Raw genomic sequence first — 25100 nt, 5'->3', positions numbered from 1 at the left:
GCTGAAAGAGACCTATCTCGATAGTAGCCGTCTAACTCGTTCCTTGCTTAGAGAGTTTAGTAATTTACCCTCTCCCAGACATAATTATGAAGAATTGTTGAATTTTAGACTTGCTTATAGGAAGCTGATGTTGCAGGCAAGTAATAATGAAGTCAATGTAGAACAGTCTGAGTCTCTCCTTACAAATATTTTGCTCCAGAAGTTGTCGCCGGAGACATCAAAGTTACTTATCAGCAAATATCAAACATTTGATCTTTCACTCTCTCAGATTTCAGAAGGGTTGAAGTATGCACTAGATTTGTTTGAATACTGTAAAGAACTAAGTTCTCATGATTCGAAATCAGTTGGTCATAACCCTCTAAAAGTAGCTTCCATTGTGTCTCAGTCAGATTCAGGTAAGGTAGGAGATAGATATAAAATAATTTCTGCAGGTAGCCAGCGGTCAAATTCGGTTAATATTCAACCAAAACATAAGCCCTGTTTGTTCTGTAATGAAAACCACGCAGCCAAGTATTGTAGTAATTATCCTAGTGTGGAATCTCGTAGACAGAAGTTGAGAGAACTTAGTTTATGCTTTTATGTTTACAGCCAGGTCATGTAGTTAGTAACTGCAAAACACAGGTGAAGTGTAGACACTGTGATGGACGTCATCATACTTTCCTTTGTTTCAAGCTGTGTAACAACAAAGTACTGAATCCTTCAAAGTCCATGGACAGAGTTAATGTTCAAAGCCAGAAATCTGTCAAAGGTGATTCTGTACAGAGTGTTAGTTCAAGTTCTGTTACCACAAGTGATTTGGGTAATAATGGTTCTGTATCTGTACAGTCAAGTGCAGTATTACCTCGATATTCTTCGGAAGGTAAGTTAGTTTCAACTGCAATACCTACAGCAACTGTTCAAGTTTCAGGTGGGGACACAAAATTGCAAACGCGTACCTTTTTTGATACAGGTTCCCAGAGATCATTTATTTGTCCCTCACTTGTACAGGAGTTAAACCTTAAGACTTTGGATAGGATTACACTATCCCTTTCTCCATTTGGGTGTGACCCAGTGTCAGTTACTTGTGATCTGGTTAAGGTGGTGGTTCGCTTGGGTAAATCAAGAATTTCAGTTAAAGCATTGGTTCATAATAATGTTGACACTAGTATTTTCACTCCTGGTATAGCTAAGGTTGCCACATTCCTTCGTAGTAAAGGTGTTAAATTGGCCGATCACTACCTTACTAGTGATAATGTTAATTGTATTCAGTTGATTATTGGTGTAGACTATTTTCACAAATTTATACATAATCAGTCTAGTACTATGGGTATTTGTACTTTCAGTACAGCTGGTGGTGCCCTCATTTATGGTCCCATGCCTCAGTGGTCTTATGATCAGTCAATGAATATTGTAGCCACCCAGCATGTAATATGTGCATGTGTTGGTGTAATGGACCTCTGTAGTGAGTGTTGTAGCATTTCCAATCTTTGGGAATTGGATGCCATAGGAATAAAGGAGTTTGACCTCTCGCCAGAGGAGAGAAGAACGGTTGAAAAGTTTGAGCATTCTATTCATAAGGTTAATAACCAGTATGTGGTAAGTTTGCCATTTAAGTCAAGTTGCAGACCACCTACAAATTATCATGTAGCACTTGGACAATTGAAGTCATTGATGGGGAAATTCATTAGTGATCCCTTACTTTGGCACCATTATAGTAGTATTTTGTCTGAGTATTTGAATTTAGGATTTATTGAAAGTGTTCCACCGTCGGAACCAATCAAAGGTCACTACTTGCTTTATCATCATGTAAAGAAGGACTCGAATACAACCCCAATACGTATTGTATTTAATGCCTCTTTTAAAAGGTCTGGCACTTATTCTCTAAATGAATGTTTACTTACAGGGCCATCTTTGACCACTAAGTTGTTTGAATCACTTCTTGCATTTAGAACCAATCCTTGGGGCAGTTATTTCAGACATAAGCAAAGCATTCCTCAGGATTGGGATTGATGAATCATCCCGAGATTGGTGTAGATTCATTTGGATGACAGACCCCACAGACCCCTCAAGTATTGTATCATACAGATTTAAGGTTGTATGTTTTGGTGCTACTTGTTCACCTTTCCTTTTGCAAAGTACCTTAAATTATCACTTTACTAACCATTCACACCCATTGGCAAAATCTCTGATGTCTTGCTTTTATGTAGATAATTTTCTGTGTACTTATGAGAATGTTGAACAAATGTTAGCTGACTACCCTGTTATTAATCATATATTAGAGCAGGCAGGTATGCCACTACAGGAATGGTGTCAAACAGTGCACAATTTAATGAATATATTTGTGCAGAGAAATTGGTAAATGACAAAAATGGTGTAACTTCAGTGTTAGGAATTAACTGGAACATTTTTTCAGATGTATTAAATGTGAAACCCTGTAGTGTGAATGACTCATCAGTCACCAAACGGTCTATTTTGTCATGCGTAGCAAGTGTCTTTGACCCATTGGGTTTAGTTTCCCCTGTAGTAATTTTAGGGAAAATATTAATTTCAGATTTGTGGAAACTAAATTTGAAGTGGGATGAACCAGTCAGCCCAGAGATTATTGAGAGATTTAATAGAGTTAAAGAGCAATTGCTTACAGTTTCTACCATAGAATTTCCTAGATTTGCTGTTTCCCCAGGAAAATGTCAGCTGCATATATTTTGCAACTCCTCTCAAAAGGCCTTTGGTGCAGTTGCATACTCAGTTGATTTGAGTTCCCAGACCAGTAATTTGCTAGTTAGTAAAGCTAGAGTTTGTCCCAAAAAGAAGCTAACCATGCCAAAGTTGGAGCTGACATCGGTAAATATTGGTTGTAAACTGGCAAACACTTTGATGAAAATATCACACCTCAAATTTCAATCTTGTTTTATTTGGAGTGACAGTGAAGTCACTATAGCACGAATCAGGAGTGACAGGTGTCAAGACCCTTATGTAAGAAATAGGGTTAAAGAAATTAGAGACTCAGCATTTCCCATTATGTATGTTAGCTCTAGGGAGAACCCAGCTGACCTTTTGTCCAGAGGTTGTGATATTAAAGTATTGTTGGCTTCTTCTTTGTGGAAGTATGGACCAGATTGGTTGATTAGCGGAGATTATCCTCCTCAAAAGGAGTATTTAGTTGATATGTCATTGAACGTGAGTGTTAATGAGATCATTGCTGAACCAGTAAATGTTATGCCTCCCCCCATAATTATTAAATTTGATTGTTACTCTAACTTAATTAAAGTAAAGCGAATAATGCTTTTAGTATTGAAATTTATCAGTATAATAACTGGTTACCAATTTCCACTTGACCCACTGCTTTACTTAATAAGGTTGGCACAGCAGCAACATTATCCTGGTTTAATAGCATATCTTTTAACAGTAATCTAAAGGTTTCAGCTGACATTAAGAATTTTGCTTTTCAGTTAAATCTATCTGTGGATCAACAGAACTTAGTGCGCACCAAAGGACGTATCCAGTATGCTAACTTGAAGGAAACTGCAAAGTCACCTTATTTACTCCCACCTCAAAGCCACTTGACTACTCTTATAATAAGATATTTTCATGTACTCAATCATCATTGTGGAGTTTCAGTATTGTTAGTTCTTCTGAGAGAGCAATTTTGGATACCAAAATGTAGACAGGTAGTCAAATCTATTATTAACAAATGTGTGTTTTGTAAGAAGGTTTGCTGGTAAGGTTATGGCTAATCCTGGTCCTCCGCCCTACCAGCAGAGAGAGTCACTTTAACCAGGCCATTTTCTTGTGTTGGTATAGATTCTACAGGAGCTATTTGTTATGCTGAACCTGATTCTGATATTCAGGGGAAAGCTTATGTGTGTTTATTTACTTGTGCTTCCGTACGTGCAGTACATTTGGAGTTGGTATCATCAGTTTCTGCATCAGACTTTTTGCTAGCCTTTCGCAGGTTTTGTGCATTATATTCAGTGCCTGATGTTATCATTACAGATAATGCCAGAAACTTTGTAGGTTTTCAGCACTTCTAGAAAGAAATAAGTGACCAGCCTGAGGTTATGGAGCATATGCAGAATTTATCTGTTAAATGGAAGTTTTCTGTACCAAGGGCTCCATGGAAAAATGGGTTTTTTGAACGTTTAATAGGCGTCACAAAAGGATGTTTAGCTAAAGCCCTTTATAGAAAAGTTGTATCCTTTGAAGAATTGAGAACCCTTACGTCAGAATTTTCTGCTATTATTAATAATCGTCCACTTACATACCTTTCAGAGGACAGTATGGAATGTTTGACTCCTGCACATCTTATATTTGGGCGAAGTGTGTGTTTGTCACCACCTCTGAATATCCTGGCTAGTGATGAGATCCCTTATGCTGAAAACTTGGATCTAAGGAATCAGTATGCTAGGCTGTCTAGCGTGCTGTGTAAGTTTGAGAAGTTGTGGAATAGTGATTACCTCACCGCTTTAAGGAAAGACACTATAGCAGTGTTAACAATTGTGAATGCCCCTTTAAAGAGGGTGATATTGTCCTTGTTGATTTGGGAACTTCTTCCCGTAAATGGTGGCCATTAGGTCGCATACAAAAGCTCATACCTAGTACAGATGGTGTTGTACGGTCCTTACTCATAAAGGTAGGTGACAAATTATACCATAGGAGTCTAAATAAAATAGTACTTCTTGAGGTTGATACGTCAGAGGTTACTCCTCAGTTCGATGAAAATGCAGGTTTGCTCCTGCACCACACATCCCGTAGTACCTCCATCACCGAGTCCCTACCTCAACATTGTCCTATGAGACGTGCAGCATTAAAGTGTGATGCCAAGCGAAAGGAGCTGATTGATGAGGATTTATTATGAACATGATCTGTTGTAATGGATATGTGTTTCAGGTACATAAATTAATTTTTGTGCCTTGATTTACTGTACAGTATTTGTTGGCTATTTTTGTGGGGGTAGAATGTCGAGAAATTACGTTCTCTCCATTTTCTGAACCATTGTAGATGGAGTTCAGAAAAATTTATTGGTGTTCAGTTGTTTATTATACCAAATATCTGAATGTTTTCAGATTGTCATGTTGTATGTCTATGTATTATTTATGTTTATGTATTTGTATATTCATGAGTGAAAGTTTTCATTTTCCTTTGTAAAGGAAATGCGATTACCTTGATACTCCCTCTTAGTATTTATAACTAGCAATTATCCCTTCTTATCGTTGTTGGAATAGTTACGCATACGCCCACCAGTCTTACCTTTATGCTTTTTTGACAGGAAGCAGAGAGAGACGGTCGAGAGCTCCGGTGTGAAAGGGGGAGTATCCGTGTTCCTTTGGAGGTTGTCTTAAGTGTATATTAAGACCCAAAGGGATCTATCGGAAGAATTTGCGACCTTTTATTGTGATGGTTTGTTATTGTGTTAAATTTACCGTAACTGTAATATGTGTAATTTGGATTAACCTTTAGTTTAACGTAAGTTGTTTATTGCTAGACAGCCCACGGTGATTCAGTTGTTGTGATTCAGTTGTTGTTTATTAGTAATTTAATTAATTTGATGTGTTAAATATTCGTTTCTTGTGTTAAATTGTTAAATTTTACATAGTGATTGATTCGAGACCCCTTTCCTTTTCCCCTGTGAATCAGTTAAGTAAGGCCAGTACCGAATTAGGTACGCATTATGCTTGGGTAGGAATTGCTCCCAAGGTGATCTGCAACAGATCTATCAAGTCTCCCTAAACTAAGGGTGTTAGAGTTTTATAGTTCAGAGAGGGAGGAACAGGCCGATAAAACTAAATTGAGTGTAGTAGTCTGCATATCGAGTAATAATTTCCCACACAGGGGTTTGAGGATGACATTATCCTCAACTAACTTCGAGCAGCAGGTGAAGAGGAATTACAGGTCGAGGACGTTGAAGAGTGGATGAAGAAAATGACGGCTCATCCTGGTTATGAGACACTCACAGAGGAAGAGATAGCTGAGCAGGTAATGCATGAAGGTGTTGCTCCAGAAGGTGACAATGACGACGAGGAAGAGCCTCAGCGAAAGAAGGTGCCGCTGGGTGAGATGGCTCAGTACCTGGGCGCACTAATGGGCTTTGTGGAGGACCGTACTGAGCCACACATCTCCAGTCTCTACAGTACTACTACTTCTGTCAGCTAAGAGACTTTGTGATTGATCTTTGTCTGCAGGGCCTTGGAAGAAAGCAGACAAATATCAACACCTTTTTTAGGTCCAAGACCTGGTGCTACCCTTCCTCCACCCCCCAGCCATCCACATCCTTCTCTTCATCATTGATAATACCAAGGAAGAAGACTAATGTGAGGCCCTCCATGAAACTCTTCAGGTACTCTGAGGGCAGTGATTCTGAATAAATTGCCACCCTTCACCTGCCATTACCACATGGGAATTTGTCCTTCGCCTGCCACCACCACATGGGAATTTGTCCTTTGCCTACCACTGCTGCAGAGGGACTTAAGATCTTCATTCCCCTTTCAAAGTGAGTACAGCCATTATAAAATAGCCTAGGTCTAGGCTAAATTTTACTCAAATATTTTCCATGTTCACTGTACAGCTAAGTACAATTTGTTATTGTTACTGTTTCTTTCTTAATTTACATTTCTTTCAACTCTAAAAATTATGCTAAAGCTTTTACTGTCCTGCAGTTTACGTTAATAATAAGGCTTTTATCTTACTCTATGGGTATGGTTGTTTATATAAATATACCCTTTATAGCAAAAAGGAATACAGAACGACTTCAATATTATGAGAGAAAATGACTATGCTTACATATACAGGGGTAACTTGATTAATTGTCACACTTCTGTAAGACAGCTATATTTAATTTGTTTTATATAGATATTTTGCTGCGTTTACATTAATATTAATATTTTAAAATTAGTAAATCATTGTTATAAGCATTTTAGGGGTCATAAACTTAAGAGTAACAGTTGTAGGAGGGTAATATTAGATGACTTTGGGTGTTTTGGGATGTAGTTTTGTTTGAAATATTCAATTGCTGTAGTATGATAATTTAAGGTATATTTTTGTTTGAACTTTTAAATTAGGCAGTGAACTGTTAAAATAGGTAGTTATAAGCATTTTAGTTTAAGGGGTACAGGGTATAAATCCACTTTATGACAAAAACATGCATTCATGTATATACAACGATGTATCAGAGTTTCTTTTACATCTGTGTAGACTTGGACGCTTTTATCCGTTATCTCAGTGAGCTACTTCTTCTAATGATGACTGCAATTATGAAGTAGCAAGTTTACTTTTGATGTACTTTATTAAGTGTGGAAGATTTTACTTACAGAGACGTAATTAGCATTGATGTAATCAGATCCCTCTTCATCATCTGTTGGTTGGAGTTTGAATCTAGTAGTGTCATAAGGAAGGATGTTAGTAAATCTGTTTTTAGGTCGATTGACAGCCAAGTCTGCAGCTGTTCGTGGAAGGTCATGCCCTACGTACTTTAGGGCTTCATATTCCTCAGAGAAATGATACTCCGAATCGGCAGACATGAACCGTATATGAGCCTCAAAGTCCTGCAGTTGCACTGGCCGACTGAAATTTTTAAAACCCATGAAAAACATGAGACACTCACATTCATAAATCAATTATTCTATTTGTTGCAAATACAATAAATTGTTTAAAAAATATGATTGGCCTTTTTTAATGAACCAGCTATGCAGTCTGTCATATACATAAGTACAGTATTTTAAAGGTTCCAAGTTGCACAAATATATCTTGGCATTAAAATAATTTTTATGGAGATGAATACAGTATTACATTTGTCATTTTTTTTTTACCTTGTCTCAATATCAGGAAGACCTATTGGCCCTATATCTGTGTTTGATTCTGGAGGTCGGCATGATCGGCGCCTCATGATCATCACCACCAACACGACCAATACCAAAATAAGTACTGGAATTCCCACAGCTAGGCCAACATTGCCACTCTCATAATCTAAAAAATGAATGTTTTCATGAAAATGGCTCATCAAAACTATCTGTATATGTCATACATAGAAGTGAGGTTTTCAGTAACCACCTTTGAAATAGCACTGATACTACATTGAATAAAGCTGTAACTCACCTGTTGTTATGCGATGACTAAAATGGGTATCGGCAAATTTGTCTAAAGCAGTGTATGCTCTTATCTTGACACTGTATTCTGTACCAGGCTTGAGTCCCCCATTGCAATAGTTAACCTTAAACTCACAATCCTTCTCGACTCCAATGTCAAAATCAAAAACAGAAGCGTTACTGAATGGATAGAATGGTTCGTTGACCTGCAATACAATGAACAAACTGTGGATTAAGAGTGATTCATAAAATTCAAAGATACCTTAAGTTTCTTATACATATCATAGTGCAAGTACATCAAACCAAATTAATTACTGTAGAACAAAAATAATATGGGATCAATTTGAAAAAGCTATCACTGACCACCCTATTCAGTGGTCAGACAAATACCATGGTTCATTCTTCCAGTCAAATACACTAAACTGAGGGAGCACTATAATTTGTATTCAAACAACATTAAGACAAACCTCTCCAATATTGAGCACTGTATCTTTATCAACCCAATGCACTAGGAAATGAGAATGACCTTTGATGAATAACAGTTTGATTATTGATTATGACTTAAGCACTGCTTCTGTGACAAAGCTAAATTTAATCTGTCACTATCTAGAACAGAATCCTCAAGTATAACATCACTTTAAATATAAAAATAAAGCAAAAATAGTACAGCTTAACTCAGCAGGCATTATTCCAGACATGAAGCTTATCTCTAATTCCATAATAATTGCTGCTCATACCTGAATGGCTCCAATGAGCATTACCAGGCATGGTGTCTGAGCAAATGGAACCAATGAGCATTACACTGAGGCCTTTGGCACACATGACTAGACAAGATCTGTAAAGCCTGGTAATTGTCATGGGCTACCCAGTTCCCCATTCAATGAGAACCCTTTCCTTCTGTGACAAAATGAAAAAGTATAGTTAAGGAGTGGAGCCATGATCAATTCTGCTGATACAATTTAGAATCCTTTTCTGTCCATCAAGCACATCCACAAGGGCATACAGTACTGTATTTCCTTTGGAAGGGTAGATCACTTAGCCTTTTATTATAGTCTTCCACAATGCAATGGAGATGCACCCTAGCAAGGGAGGCATACAGGTTGGACACTTTGCCTAAAGGTGGCCTCACAGTAGATGTAATACTGTACACAGTATCCTTATTCTTTTCTTCAACTCAAACCTTGCAGTTGTATACAGTTTATCAGTATGACCAAGAACAAGCTGATGAAGAGGTAACTCTGCCTTAAGTCATTACTGCAAACCTGGATGTGATTAATCTTTGATAACAAGATAAAAATAATAGTTAGCATTTGTAGGTACCATGTCCATTACATTAGCACTTTATTCTTTATCTAAAAATAATAGTTAGCATTTGTAGGTGCCATGTCCATTACACTAGCACTTTATTCTTTATCTAAAAATAATAGTTAGCACTTGTAGGTGCCATGTCCATTACATTAGCACTTTATTCTTTATACACATCTGAACCATTGATGGTACATGAATAGTCCAAGACTCAGTTCCTGTATGCAGAAAATACAGGTCAACACTAACAGTAAAATGTATTTTATATGAATCTCCAAGGTAAATCATCAGCGAATATAAAGTTATGATAACAAATCAAAAATGTTTTGTCAAAATTACTGTATCTCCATTCTAATTTTATTCAATCATTAAATTTTTAGCACTGCAAATGAAAATCTTATAATTTTATAGGTTGAAAACGAAGGTAAGAATTTTAACTCAGTGGTCTTGTTAAATAAGTTAATAATGAGAATCAAATTCTGTACAAAGAGAAGAGGAGCTGCAAGTGCACTTACTTGGTAGCATACGACTTGGTAAGACTAATTCATATCAATGACTATGGTAATCAACTAATTCATGTGAATGACTAAGGTAATCCACAATATGTGTAAATAACTATTTTTTGCACCTAATGCTACATGGTTATTACATTTTTTGAGGAACTTGTTCTGAACTAGTACAGCAAAATATAATTACCATTAGTACCATTTTTACTTCACATTTTAATTTTACAGGATCAGACAAGAATTCAGTTTACTGTCCTCTGTCTCATGCACATTCTGCCTGGATTCCAACCATAAAATCATAAAGAGCATGTATGCTCTTTATGATTTTCTGGGCCTTCCTACTGGCTTGCACCTTACTACTTCTAGTTTTGCAACTTTTCTGATTAAGCAAACCTCCCACTTCCTATCACATGTCCAAACCATCTCTATATTTTAGATTTCAGTCTTTTTTTTCTGATAGACACATCTTTCTGCAACATCCTTGTTTGTAATATCATAATGGTTTATAGTAAAACCAAATGTTTAAGACTTGGGGTGTGTTTCACAAACAGTTTTGAGACTTCATGTCTCTTTAGTATTATTTACACTGAAGAGATGTGATGTCCTGAAACTCTACATATTATATGCTAATCTCCAACCAAGGTGTTCATATATTGTACAATACTACTGTTTAATACTGAGTGTCAGACACTGTAGTTTGTATTTATTTGAACATTTATTTTTTTGTAAGCTGAGGCAAAATATGTACAGTATGCAGCAATGAAGATTAGCACACTGCCATTTATAATGTCAAAATGGCTAGCATGAATATTTCTGCCTCCTTTCATTTTGACAGGTCTCCTGCTAAAAATTAAATACTATACAATATTAAAAGACTGGAAACAGAGATAGAAGCAAGATATTATAGCATTTATGTTATAGAAGGAAATAACCATAAAAACTTGATTTCACTTGTACCTTCAAGCAATAAACAATGTACTGAAGAATGCTGCCACTTCTGTAGTCCTATAATAAACCAACAGAATATGGGAACTTTCAAAAGACTGTTACATCATTTAAGACTATTTTTGAACTGAAAATCAGACCCTTACCTGGTAAGGAGGCCAAACAGTGTATCCTTGCACATCCTTCCAAGCAGGCATTTCAAAGCCTGTATTTTTTGAAATATCTTCAGCAACAATTATACTGTATAATATAACTTTGCCATTTTCATTTGTGAAGTAGTTCTTACGGAAACGGATGCGGATGGTTGTGGAAGTACGTGAGACTTCAGTTGGGAAAACAAGAGAATCTGGCTCAGGAGGAGCTGTTAGGAAATAAATTGGGTGGTTATTTTCATTTAGATTACATTTTAGTTTACACTCTTTAATGTGCAAGTTTATGATATAGAATATTGATAATCATAAACATGACTGACTTTTTAAAGTGTTCCCTACTAGGAGTACAGTATAAGGAAATGGTGAAAGGATGCAGTAGTAGGTGATCATAAAGATATATATTTTCTATTGAAAATAAAAATTCCTTTTTTAATAACCCTACACAAATACACAGGTCAGGTCAACCTACAAGTTACCACCAGTGTTAGAAGGGCAACTGTTTGGAATATTTTTTCTTTCATTTACAAATACCAAGTTATTAAGCATAAAATAAGTTCCCTAGTTCCAAGAAGTGAACATGATAGGCAAGTCTTATTAATGAAAACTTCGAAGAAAAATTAATGGTAAGTTATAACAAACCTAAAGAAAATGTACATGGCTTTTTTGAAGTCTAAAAGTATCATTAAAGCCACCCATGGGACTGGTTATAATTTGAAAATATTTCCCCACTTCAAAAGCATAAAAAACATTAGCTGAAATATCCATAAAATATTACCACTATATACTGGTATGCTTTATCAGTAGTTCTATAATAATTTGATATAGTTTTAATGTGTATAGTCCTACATATAATGTATGATATTACTACTAATCCCAGGCCAAAAAAACAATAAAGCATGATTAATGTTTAAAATTGCCAAAATACTTAATGGTCCTTTTACATACTAATACCAATTAATTTAAATTAAATTTATATTTTTATAGAAAAACTATTGTCTATACAGTACAGTACTGACATATTTTTGAAGCAAAATCGGCACTGAAACTCACCCCAAATAGGCATATCTTGCTCCCAGTACCTGACCCGTCCTGACCCTATTTTAGTTAAGGCTTCAATCTGGAATGAGTACGTTTTCCCAGGGTCAAGACCTGAAATTGAACCCTGCAGTTCCTCTGGACTGAAGTTCTTCTTATCCATCAATTCTACAGGTGTCCCCTATAAGGTAAATAGTGGTAAAATTAACAATTGCATGATGGCAATACCAAACAGGACACGATGCTTCTTACTAAAAAAATTTTACATGCTTGTTTTCCAAGTAATTTTAATAAAGAAAAACTATTTTAATATACTGTATCAAAGTTTAACTTGATGTGATTCACTAAAATTTCAACTGCCCATGTAAATGTCAACTGATGGAAAAGATTCCAGTCTTACCTTGAGTCCATATTTTATATTAAATCCTCGGAGGACTCCATTCTGTTCATCTATTGGAAGGGACCACTTGAATGTCACTCGATTTGGACGGACATCCACTGGAGTAAATATCTCGACCTTGATAGGAGAAAAATTTGTCAGGTTGGCTAATGCAGGGTCTAGCGTTTATTTTAACAACCCCGATTCTATTAGTAAGGTGATGATACCAAAACTTTTAATGATACTTTATTACATGGAATACCTCTAAACTCATCTGTACTTGGAGAAACCTTAACTTATTCCTTGAAAAGGAAGTCATGTCATCACTCAAGACGTTGGAAGTGCTCTAGAAGTTTTTATACTTATTGCTTTTAATTCCACTCTGTGTCGGTTTTTTTTCTGAAGCAGTGCTTTCTGTATTATACTTACTTGTGTTTCCTTTGAGTTTTTCCCACTTTCCTGCCCAAATTTTTACTTATCATTTACAAAAAATCCTTTGAGCAAGCTTTATGTAATTCCAGTACTAATGTGATCAGTGGTCTTGTTAAACTACTGTATTATCATACTGCATGCTAGTTTTGAATACTTTGTTTTTCTGGGCTTTGACCTGTGTCACCTGGTGAAATTACCATCTAGCACATATTTCTAGGTAAATTTATTGCTAAACATACCAGAGAAAAGCTAAATGCAATGCTGGGGTTACTACCCCCAGTGCGAGCTCCATAAAATGGAGTCGTATATAGGAAAGGGTGAGTGTTGTCACTACCACAGGCCTCTGCCCTGTAGAGATATCAAATCTCAAAATCCCCAAAAGCGATGTGCCGTTACAAAGCCTGCACCAGCTCCCCGATTACCAAGAACTCAGCCGCCATATTGGCATTCCATTTTAGCATGAGCCAGCGCCTTGTTGTATATTTCAACGGTGTGCTTCTTTTGCTTTTTCTGTACGCTGGCATGTCTTCCGTTCAGGATTTTCCTTCATCTAAGTTGAGTACCATCTCCCTTTGAGTTTTTTGGCGTTTTGAGACCTTTTATTTAACCTCTAATTTGATAATTATGGGGTTGAATATGACGCCGGTCTCGGCCGCCTCTCTCTCTGACCACACGTGACCTTCAGTCTTCGTTTGGTTTAACAGTATGATTCTGTCCCTTTGCTGTATGATAATATGTTTTATGTATGTGTTTTTTACATATTTTCATATTCACTCCTTGTCGGAGTCAGTTTATTCCGAATTACCCCTTCCCTAGGGAGGCGCGGGTCCTACCTTATCTTAAGCTATGAGGTTTCCCCCTCTCGTCTTTGTGATCATAATTCCATGTTCTCCTTGGACCCATTCCTCCTCCAGCACATGGGTATATTCTCTGAGATGGTGCTGTTATGCTAATTATATTTGCTAATTTATACGTTAACGGATGACATTTATATTTTTGGATTAATATTGTTACGCTTGAATGTAAGGGTCGGCCATTATTTACCATCCGCGTCCCATATGTCGCGAGTGGTTTGGCCCACTCTTCTACATGAGTCCTTTTATTATTTATGTTCTGTACGGATATATATTATTTACTTTATATTCATACATTGTTTGGTTTATTTTTAGTGTTACTTTAGTCAGATAGTGCCTGTGTTGGGTCTCCTAGGCTAGTCCTCCTGGTCGCTGATTGGCTTCGGAAGGTTAGCCTAGGAAGATAGGCTCCCTTACGGCTCTTTGCTCCCTATTTCCTCGACCAGGTCATTTTGAGGCTTGGAGGGAGACATGGGTGGGTAGGAGAGTCCCACGTTCTGAGCCCTCCTGACGGTATCGTCTGGTTCGGATGGGTGTTATTAGGCCTATGATTTTCCCACCCTCTCCCTATTTTGGCCTACCAGCTCGGACTCTTGGGTCTTCGTAAGGTTAGGCTAGAATAGCGAGGGTCTTCTCATTCGTAGCCTACTCCTGTCCGAGCCGTCGGTGTCGGGGCAGGCAACCTGGCATCGTGTGTCTCCCCCTCTCCTCCCCCGCCCCCACCTCCCCTTCCATCCCTTGGCTTGTCTTCCTACCCGTGTAAAAATTGTCATTGAGAAGCGAGCCTGGGGTAGAGGTTGCTCTGAGCCTTTTTCGTGTCGCTAGCCTAACAAATTCCTTACCCCTTCCTTTGCATTGGGTGGTTTTCCCTAGTTCTCCCTGCGCCAGGGATGCCGATCTCTTTTGACCGGCATCCTATGGGGAGTTCTTTTGGTGTCTAGGGGATGCTTCCCCACTCCCTAGCCACCGCTAATTGATTACCACCACTTTGCAACCCCTTAGCATTTGGAGTGTAACCTAGTATTCTCCCCGCGTTTGGTAGTCGTTCTCCCATGATCGACACCCCGTGGGGGGGTTTGCTATCGGCGTCCAGGGGGTGTCCCCCACCCATCTGGCTGCTGCCGTAGGTTCCCTCCACTTGGCTATTCCCTACCCTTTCCCTAGCATCAGACGCGTGACCAAGTTTCTCCCTGCCCAGGGTCGTCGTTCTCTTAAGACCGACACCCCGTGGAGAGTTAGTTCGGTATCCAGTTAGAGTTATCCACCTAACTGGCCTCCGTCTCGGTGTCCGCTCTTCTGCTAGCTGTTATTGTCCTTGTTTTTCCCTGTTCAATACAACTAAAACATCGACCATATACCCTGGGAATCTGTCTTGACTTTGGCCAGATCCTACCTCCGCCAAGTTTGTCGGGTCTCCTGTTACCCCCCCTTTTTAATGTAACCACTCCGGTGGGTATGGTGTGTGGTTGGACGGCGCTCACCCCGCCTCCTCCGCCGCCACCATAAGTATGGTGTAACTCAATTCCCCCGGCATCAAAGCGGAGTTTTATAATCAATGTATCATAACCATTGTTTTTTGGCAAGTACTCGTTGTTAACCATTCCGTACTGTGTATTTACCATACCTCTACCGGACTGTGTCCGGAAGTATTTATGCAATCTGTTATTTTGTTTATGACGCATGATCATAGGTTAAGGTTTTCTAGTAGCACCGGAATTACTCCGGCGGTCCTTAACATTTTCACGCATGTATCTTGTATATCATCCCCTTAATACCGGAATTAACTCCGGCGGGTCTGACCGGACCATTGCATGCTCCGTTAGTCATTTTAAATTAAGACTCATCTCCGGCGACCCTACTCTGGCGTGCCTTATTAGCATACTCATGTATCATCTGTCCACTTACAGATGGTACGTTGTCAGCATGTGTGCACGGCGGTCCTGCAGCAGCCCTGTGGACACGAAGTGTGTCGATCTCACTCCGGCTGCGCGGTCCAAGTCGGGGACCTGATCGTCTGGCACCCTGACGGATGTGAGGTGTGCTACGCTCTTTATGAGCCAGTGTTAGATGAGTCGGTAAGCTACATGTCCACTAATCGTTATTCTCTCTTGAGTTTGTGGCCTTTATTGATATATATATATGACAGTTGGAGATTTCGTTAGTGAGCACTCCCCTCCTTTCAGGCCGACCGCAGCTCCCGCGACTCTTCGCTGTCGACCCTCAAGACCTGGGTCAGTGGTTTTGGGAGTAACGTCGCGTCGGGGAAGCCCTATGTTCTTTCAGAGGAGATCTGCAATCTCCTCTACCCCGGCGCCCGGATCTCAGCGGCTGTCCCGGCGGAAGTAGCCACCCCCTTGATCGCTGGGATCCGTGAGATGACGGAGCCCTCCCATGAAGAAGAAGCCATCTGCGGAGAGGTAGCGGAGGAGGTTGCGGCAATCAACATCAACCTCGAGCCGATGAGCGTTGACCCGGACCACCAGGTTGCAGGTAAGGGGGTAAGTGAGGCAGACGGTTCTGATCCTCTTTTTAGCTCTCCTTCCTCTTCTGTTTCTTCCTTCAGAGGATTTGAGAAATCCTCTTACCTTGAGGACAGGTCAAGGTCTACTGTCCCCAAGGTAAAGTCTGTGAAAACCAAGACCTTATCAAAGTCCTTCAAACCCCAGAGGCCTCACCCCGAGCTCCTCCAAGTCGTCACGGGCCCCTAGCCCCGTGCCGCCTCTCTGAGCAAGGCTCCCCCTCTGGAAAGGGATCAAGATCTAGGCAAAGTAAGGCGAGTCCCCTCGTCCTGACTTTGACCCGAGGCGTCATGGAACTTCTTATGAAGAAGTTCGATAAGAGGGTGGAGGCCAGGATTAGCGAACTCTCCTCCCAGTTGGCTTCGGGCCTGAAGTCTGACGAGTCGGTGAAATCCCTAGCAGAGAAGGTACAGACCCAGCAGAGCTTGCTCTCTGGGTTTATGCGCGGAGCAGCGGCTCAGTCTTACGCTGTTCCGGACGCCCGGTCTTCCTCCCTTTGATAAGGGAAACCCTTGGCGCCTGGCTCTTCATGCTCCTCAGCATGAAGATACCCTCACCATTGAAGGACTGGGTACTCGCAGGTTGGAGGAGCTGGAGTTCTTCCCACCTGACCTAGTGCCTCCCTTCCCAGGCTATGCCAGGCTTACCGAGGAAGCCTGGATAAGATCGGATAAGGTCCCAAGGAGACTGTCATCTTTCCGAGGACCAGGCACAATCCACCCTGTTGCGCACGCTCACAGAGTGGGAGGCCGAGAACATGAAACTCACCCCTGTCAAAGGGACGTTTTACGATGTTCTCGGTGAGGATGCTATCGCCACCCCCTGCACGACTAAGGTAGCTCTGCTTACCAATCAGGCAGGCATCGAGGCAAGCCCTTCCACAACTCCGGGAGACAGATCCCACCTCTCTCGCCTTCCCGGAGATTCTGATTTTTGGAAGGAGCTCCGCCACTTTCACGGTGGGTAGGCTCGACCCTGACTGCGCTTCTTCCCTCTTCAGCGAGCAGCTTCCCAAAATCCCGAATCTCTTCTGAAGGCCGAATCGGAAGCCAAGAACAGGTTGAGTCGGTCCCTGCATTCCCTGACTTTGGCGGAGGCAACTTCGGTTGTCTACAATGAAGAAGCCCTCTTCCAGGTCCTTTCCAAATCCCTACTGGCGGGATTCCAACAGGACCTGTACGACTTCATAGTGGCTCGTATGAATTGCCGAAAACACATCTTTGCGGCAGCCACTATAAGGCACGAGCCCAATAGGCTCATGAAGAGCTCTGTTTGGGGGCTAATCTCTTCCCGCAGGAAGAAGTAAATACAGTCCTGGCAGAGGCAACCAGGGCAAACCAAAGCCTCCGCTCCCGCTGGGTTCTCCCCTACAAGCGGAAGCCAACGGAGTCCGCCGGACCTCATCCCAGACCCGGGAAGAGGTTCAAGAAGTTTAAAAGACCACATACCCAGACTGTGCTGCAGGCTGTTCCGGTCTCTCCAGCCGGCCAGCCTTCAACCTCTAAAGCACAGCCTCAGCAACAGTATGTGCTGGTACAGCCAGCCCAACACACGCCGCTTCCCTACTTATGTGTCATCTCCGGCTTTCAACGCTTTCATTTGAAAGCCAAGGGGCATTTCGGGCATTCAACCGAAATGCCAGGGGAAGTAGAGCCAGAGGCTCTTTTAGACGCAAATCGGCGTCTCGTTCCATCTCCTGAGGGAGGGGAGGCCGAGGTAGCAGAGGAGGTAGATCATCTCCGCCCAGTGAGGCTCCCCAGGTAGGCGGGAGGTTGTATCTCTTCGGGACCAATGGACCTTCAGTCCGTGGGCCCACAGCATAGTCTCCAAGGGTCTGGGATGGAGCTGGAGCAGAGGCCCTCCTCCGCTAGTCAGATTCCATCAGTCACCGTCCAAAGTCCTCCAGGACTTTGTGAAGGACCTGCTCCAAAAGAGGGCTATAAAGAAAGCGAGGCACCTGAAGTTTCAGGGCAGACTGTTCAGCGTTCCAAAGAAAGGCTCCAGTCAGCAAAGAGTAATCCTAGACTTGTCTCGTCTCAATTTATACATTCAATGCGACAAATTTCGCATGCTTACAATCTCGCAGGTTCGGACCCTACTTCCCCGTGGAGCCGTAACCACCTCTATAGATCTTTCAGACGCCTATTATCACATCCCGGTTGCGCGAAGGTTCTCTCCTTATCTGGGGTTCAGACTAGGAAAGCAAGCTTACTCATTCAGGGTCATGCCATTCGGGCTCAACATAGCCCCCAGAATTTTCACCAAACTGGCAGATACAGTAGTCCAACAACTACGGTCACAGGGGATCATGCTGGCCGCATACCTGGACGATTGGATAATCTGGGCATCCAACGCCAGCGAATGTCGGAAAGCAACAGCCATAGTAATCAGTTTTCTGGAATCTCTAGGCTTTCAAATAAACAGGGAGAAATCCCGCCTAGTTCCGGAGACCCGCTTTCAGTGGTTGGGAATCCAGTGGGACCTGGACTCACACAAACTGTCTCTTCCGCCTGTCAAACGGAGAGAAATAGCCAAAGCAACCAGGCAATTCCTCAAGAACAGGAAAGCTTCCCGCCGTACCCAAGAAAGGGTCTTAGATTCCCTTCAGTTTGCTTCGGTAACGGATCTGCTCCTGAAAGCCAAACTGAAAGACATAAACAGAGTGTGGCGGAGACGTGCCAACAACAAATTCAGAGACAAGGTGTCCCTAATTCCACCAGTGTTGAGAAAGAGACTCCGGCCCTGGACAACAGTCAAGTGCTTGTCAAAATCAGTACCGCTCCAGTTCCCCCCTCCGGCATTGGTAATTCACACAGATGCTTCTCTGAGCGGGTGGGGAGGATATTCTCAACACAAAAAAGTGCAGGGAACGTGGTCCACTATGTTCCGTCAGTTCCATATCAACATTCTCGAAGCAATGGCAGTCTTTCTAACCCTAAAGAAACTGCGTCCAACCAGACTAATCCATATCAGGCTGGTTTTGGACAGTGCAGTAGTGGTTCATTGCATAAACAGAGGAGGCTCCAAGTCGAGCCGGATCAACCAAGTAATGATAGAAATATTCTCCCTAGCAAACAAGCACCGGTGGCATTTTTCAGCTACCCATCTGGCAGGAGTCCGGAATGTCATTGCAGATTCTCTGTCCAGAACAACTCCGCTGGAGTCGGAATGGTCCCTGGACAAAACATCATTCGAGTGGATTTGCAGTCAGGTCCCAGGTCTCCAGGTGGATCTGTTTGCCACAGAAAGCAACCACAAACTTCCATGTTGTGTGGCCCCCAACCTGGACCCTCTGGCTCACTCCACAGATGCGATGTCAATAGATTGGAACATGTGGCAGAGGATCTACCTGTTTCCTCCAGTAAACTTGTTGATGAAAGTTTTACACAAGCTCAGGACATTCAAAGGTCATGTGGCTCTGGTAGCACCCAACTGGCCGAAGAGCAACTGGTTTCCTCTTCTTCTAGAGTTGAAACTCTGGTGCATACAAATCCCCAGACCAAAATTGACACAAATAGTACAAACTCGGACTGTGTCAGCTTCCTCAAGAATTCAAAATGCCCTGGCTTTATGGATTTCATGAAATTCGCAGCTCAGAAAGGTGCCAATATTGACCCTGTTAATACACTGTTCTTAGAATCAGACAAAAGGGAATCTACCCTCAGACAATACGACTCAGCAGTCAAGAAATTAGCATTATTCCTGAAAGAATCTGAAGCTAAAGAAATGACCACGAACCTTGCAATTTCGTTCTTCAGGTCATTATTTGAAAAAGGTCTAGCCTCTAGTACTATTACTACAGCCAAATCAGCTTTAAGAAAGGTATTTTTACATGGCTTTAATATTAACTTAAAAGATTCATATTTTTCATCAATTCCTAGAGCATGCGCTCGCTTAAGACCAGCAACCCGCCCACACACGGTTTCCTGGTTCTTAAATGACGTTCTTAAATTAGCATCAGATACTGATAATCAGAAATGTTCTTTCTCAAGTCTGTTAAGGAAGACCTTATTCTTAATTAGCTTGGCTTCAGGTGCTAGAATTTCTGAACTGTCCGCTCTATCTAGAGAACCGAACCATGTCGATTTCCTCCCGTCAGGAGAAGTTCTGTTAGCCCCGGATCTCAAGTTTCTTGCTAAGAATGAAGATCCACAAGATAGATGGTCCCCTTGGAAGGTTATCCCCCTTCCACAAGACCTGTCATTATGCCCAGTCACTGCTTTAAAGGCTTATTTAGACAGAACCTCTAATATAACATCAGGCCCTCTTTTTGTTAGGGAAGGTGGAGGAACTATTTCTTTGAAGGCCATCAGACAACAAATCTTGTACTTTATTAAACAAGCTAACCCAGATTCAGTTCCAAAGGTTCATGATATCAGGGCGGTGGCCACCTCCACTAATTATTTCCATTATATGAATTTTGACGATCTCAAAAAATATACGGGTTGGAAATCACCTTCAGTGTTCAAACGCCACTACCTCAAATCTCTAGAGGCCCTAAAATTTTCCACTGTGGTGGCAGGAAGCATTGTCCCTTCCTCTGGTGATCACACTTCGCATTCCTAACTATTCTGTCACTCTCCCTCTCGCCTACCTGCCTCGTTTACTCCCTTACCGTCTTCCCCTTGGGTCAGGCATACTTCACAGCCTGACTCCTGACCATGTTACATATTGTCTATTGTCCCTTTTTTGTTAGAGATTAAGTCATTTATAATCATGTTCTAATTTACTGTATAACATGTTTGCTTTGGGGCATGGTTCCCCTGACTTGTTGTTCTCATGTTTTTTAATAGAAATTTTTTCTGCTTGGGTAATTAAAGCTCAGTTTTAATCATAGTTTTATTTCTCTCCATCACAGTAGTTTTCAAGAGCTTCACCAAGCTGGTATGTTTAATTCTCTGCTATGATTTCACCGGGTGACACAGGTCAAAGCCCAGAAAAGGGATTTTGACAAAGGAAAAATCTATTTCTGGGGGAAGACCTGTGTCACCCGGTGACCCACCGCTATTCCTCCTTCTCCCCCCCTGGGTAAAATACCAAGCTTGGGGGGGTGCTAACCTGGAATGCCAATATGGCGGCTGAGTTGTTGGTAATCGGGGAGCTGGTGCGGGCTTTGTAACGGCACATCGCTTTTGGGGATTTTGAGATTGGATATCTCTGCAGGGCAGAGGCCTGTGGTGGTGACAACACTCACCCTTTCCTATATACGACTCCATTTTATGGAGCTCGCACTGGGGGTAGTAACCCCAGCATTGCATTTAGCTTTTCTCTGGTATGTTTAGCAATAAATTTACCTAGAAATATGTGCTAGATGGTAATTTCACCGGGTGACACAGGTCTTCCCAAGAAATAGATTTTTCCTTTGTCAAAATCCCTTTTCTCAGTCTCCTTAAAAATGGGAAAAACATAGCACACATATTCATCAAGTTACTGGCACCAGAGGAAACTTGACATTTATTCAGATTATTGGTCGTCAAATGAATTTTTTCTTTAAAAATATAAGAAGTATGTCCCTTATCTTCTGTCATTAGCATATCACTTATATTCACTTGTGAACATAATAATATCAGTGGAGTAAGGGAAGCACTTTAAGCAAACATCTAGACATGTAATATTAGAAAAGGATTGATTTACTACACTGACAAGTAAATGGTATTTTGCATATTTACTGTATACTGTACTGAGATAACCACCTATACAGCACTATAACTTTAAGACGTAATAACGTATACCATATTAATAACATACAGTATTGTAGTTAAAAATGATACTGTGGTTATAAATAAGAAACAAAAAATTAGTTTTTTGTAATCCAGACTTGCTACCTGGAGAAGTAAATATTAAGTGCATTTTCATTGAATTACAGTACTGTATTACATATTAATTAAATTTTAATCAAATTACAGTATTACACTTGATTGTTTCATTATTTTTAAGACGTAACGGTTCAGTTTACCACCAACAACATAACCATAAGTCTGAGATGACATTCTCAACAAACAATTACTGTACTGTATATTTCTGAAATTTTTCATATGGTAGTTTAAATAGCACAATTATCATTAACAAAAAATAATCAGGAGCAGAGAGGAAATGGAAATATTCATTGTTGCTGCCTACCTCTCCAGGAGTACTTTCTCTTGTAGTGAAGGTGGCAGACACAGGTGTTGATTGTCTCATAAAGATATGATCCACACTGCCTGCACGAGTCAAGATGGTGAAGGTATAATTTCTGTGAGGCCGTAAGCGAGTTAGAGTTATAGTGTCGAGGTTGGTGCTGTTTGTGAATAGTATATCATCAACAAGGTATTGTACCTGAAAAATATAGAAAATGTATATTAAGAAGAATTCATAAAAGTGACAACATTATCTAAATAAAATTCCATGAAAGGAAATATGCAGTAACTGTGGAATTGAAAAATCAATAAATGCATTTGGTTTGATGTATAAAACACAGTGCAGTACAAAGGTGAACAAAAATCTGTTGCTATAAATTATAATTTCTAAACTATACAAAAATATCTTATTTTCACCGAGTTTTACTGAACTCTCTCAAACCTTACAAAGATTTTCAGTAACTGTATCCCAAATTTCCCACTCTTATATACAGTAGTAGTTACCAAGACAAAATAGAGCTTAGGAGCATTAAATAAGCAACACAAATCAGGGTTTCAAAAATACCTGACCTTTATGTGAATGAAAAAAGAATCAGTTGACAGTTAGTCACTGAATGAAATGATAGTATTTATTCCTTCATAAGCTCTCATTTTTAAGTTTCTTTGAAATATCATAAAACTAAAAAAGAATAATGAAGATGAATTACATAAGATTAACAATATTTCCTCTAAAAAATTAAGAACTGTAAGCTCTAAAAGTCCTTACAGAAACGCTCAAGCGCTCAGGAAAACCAATATTATAAGAATTGTTACTTACCTCAAATGTGTCATAGTATCCTTCAGGTTTGGTCCATGCTAGGGTGATTTCAGTGTCTGATATACGAGTGGAATTTATGTTAGTGATAGGCTCAGGACTGAGCCGACCTTTACGGATGAGTGGCTGGCTTGTTACATTTCCTGATACTGTCCAGGCAGTGATGTTGTACAATCGCCCCGGTACAAGGTTGTCAAAAATTATCTGTGGAGAAGACATCAGAATTTATACTTTTTTATAATCTGAATACCCCAAACTCGTTTTTCCTGCCATAAGATTAAGAAATATTTGATGGACTTAAAAATGAGACAGTTAATTTGCAGGTAAAAATTTATTATGCAGATAGCTACTACAGTAATTAGTTTGTGAAAGTCACTGGTTTGGAATGAGGACAAGACCAACTATTTGATCCTGCTGAGGCACACAGGCTGAGCAAACACCTTGAAGAAATAAAGGCTTGATGGAGCCATTTACTGTAACTAAGTGGTTGTAAAAATGCTGGTGGTAATGTCAAGACCAGAGCACTTTTTTACTTAAGAGAGATGTTCAACAGAGATCTGACTCTTCAAGGAGCTAATAGCATAAGTACTGTATTAGTCTGCACAACTCAACTCCAAAGAACTATTTAAAACCCTGGCTTTCTAAGGAAACAAAAACTTTAATAGTGCATCTTAAATTGTGGTTTTAACAGCGTATTCTGAAACCTTTAGTCTGCACACTCAACTCCAAAGAACTATTTAGAACCCTGGCTTTCTAAGGAAACAAAAGATTTAATTATGCTTCTTAAATTGTGGTTTTAACAACCAATTCTGAAACCTTCAAGTCCTGTTGTGAATGGTACTGAAAAATGTTGAGTGTCCAAGTTTTACTTATGAAGATATAAAGTTATTTCCATAGATATTCTTCCCATTCTTGTAATGACCTTTCACTTGGCAGGAATGCTAGTTTCTAAACTTCAGAGTTATTGTAGTTCAAAGAAGGAGAATAAAAGGTAAAGACATACTTCTTGGCAAAGACATACTTCTCAAGTGAAGTTGACTTCTGATATCCAACAGTAAGGTTAAACTATTTATTAATTAATATACTTATGATATTTATGGCAGAATGTCAGTCTATAGGGGGGAAGATCTGGTTTCAGTCCAAAGACAAAAACTAATCTGTTAAACCATGGGGTTCTACGTAACAACCTATCAAGGCAACTTGGAGAAAGAAAAAGTCCTGTACAGTATTTATGTTTTAGAGGTGCAACATATTCTACTAGCTACAGGTTGGTGACTGTACAATCCAATATGTGATGGCAAGTGATAAAGATTTTGCCACATTAATCTTATTACCAAAATTCGCCTTAGTGTAGGAAGGTATAACCTCTCAAACAGATACAAAATCCAAAACACTTCAACAACAGCAGCTGTTGCAGTTTCAGTCACCAGGGTTTGAAGGTAAGGTGGACGTAACAATGGAAAGCATGCGAAAAAACAAGTATTAAAATCAAACAAATAAATCCTTAGTGTTTCCAAACACACACATACTCATATATGTCCCATACCTAAATTTAAAGTCATGCTAACATCAGTCCACCCCAAATAATAATGACTGAATGACTGGCTAAAGAAGAGGCTATGTAGGTTTCTGTGGAACCTGCACTTCTTATTACTAAGACTCTTCTCATTCCACCTTAATGCTTAGAATACTTATAGAATGTCATCTACAGACATCAAAAATACTTGTATATACTCTTACTTTCTCTCCATTTTAACCTTTTGAAACCATTTTCTTGTTTTATTGTGCAGCATAAAAATATTACACAGTACTTGGATCCCTATGCACTGGACTTCATCTAGAAGAGAGAGAGTGAGAGAGAGATATCCAAGTATCCATTCAACAATTACATCTATATGGGATGATTGATTAGCTTCCATTTACAAAGTAAGAGGGTTTGCATTTATATATATTAAGAGAAAATTAACATTACATTTTTATTTATTG

General features: G+C 40.1%; 1 protein-coding gene across 2 annotated transcripts in view; it reads right to left on the bottom strand.

Moving 5' to 3' along the window:
* LOC136844889 (tyrosine-protein phosphatase 10D-like) overlaps positions 1-25100 on the bottom strand; it is a 190686-nt gene that overhangs the window by 19616 nt on the left and 145970 nt on the right. For both annotated transcript variants that reach the window (XM_067114178.1, XM_067114179.1), the window contains 8 exons: positions 23118-23318; positions 22305-22499; positions 12401-12517; positions 12016-12181; positions 10960-11174; positions 8068-8263; positions 7782-7938; positions 7284-7536 (listed from right to left, as the gene is read on the bottom strand). In XM_067114178.1, the coding sequence (XP_066970279.1) occupies positions 7284-7536; positions 7782-7938; positions 8068-8263; positions 10960-11174; positions 12016-12181; positions 12401-12517; positions 22305-22499; positions 23118-23318 (1500 nt within the window). The remainder of the gene's footprint in view (positions 1-7283; positions 7537-7781; positions 7939-8067; positions 8264-10959; positions 11175-12015; positions 12182-12400; positions 12518-22304; positions 22500-23117; positions 23319-25100) is intronic.

Source organism: Macrobrachium rosenbergii, chromosome 13 (genome assembly GCF_040412425.1).
Source record: "Macrobrachium rosenbergii isolate ZJJX-2024 chromosome 13, ASM4041242v1, whole genome shotgun sequence".
NCBI lineage: Eukaryota > Metazoa > Arthropoda > Malacostraca > Decapoda > Palaemonidae > Macrobrachium > Macrobrachium rosenbergii.
Note: the sequence above shows the minus strand (reverse complement) of the source record. Positions and strands in the feature narration are given on the sequence as shown.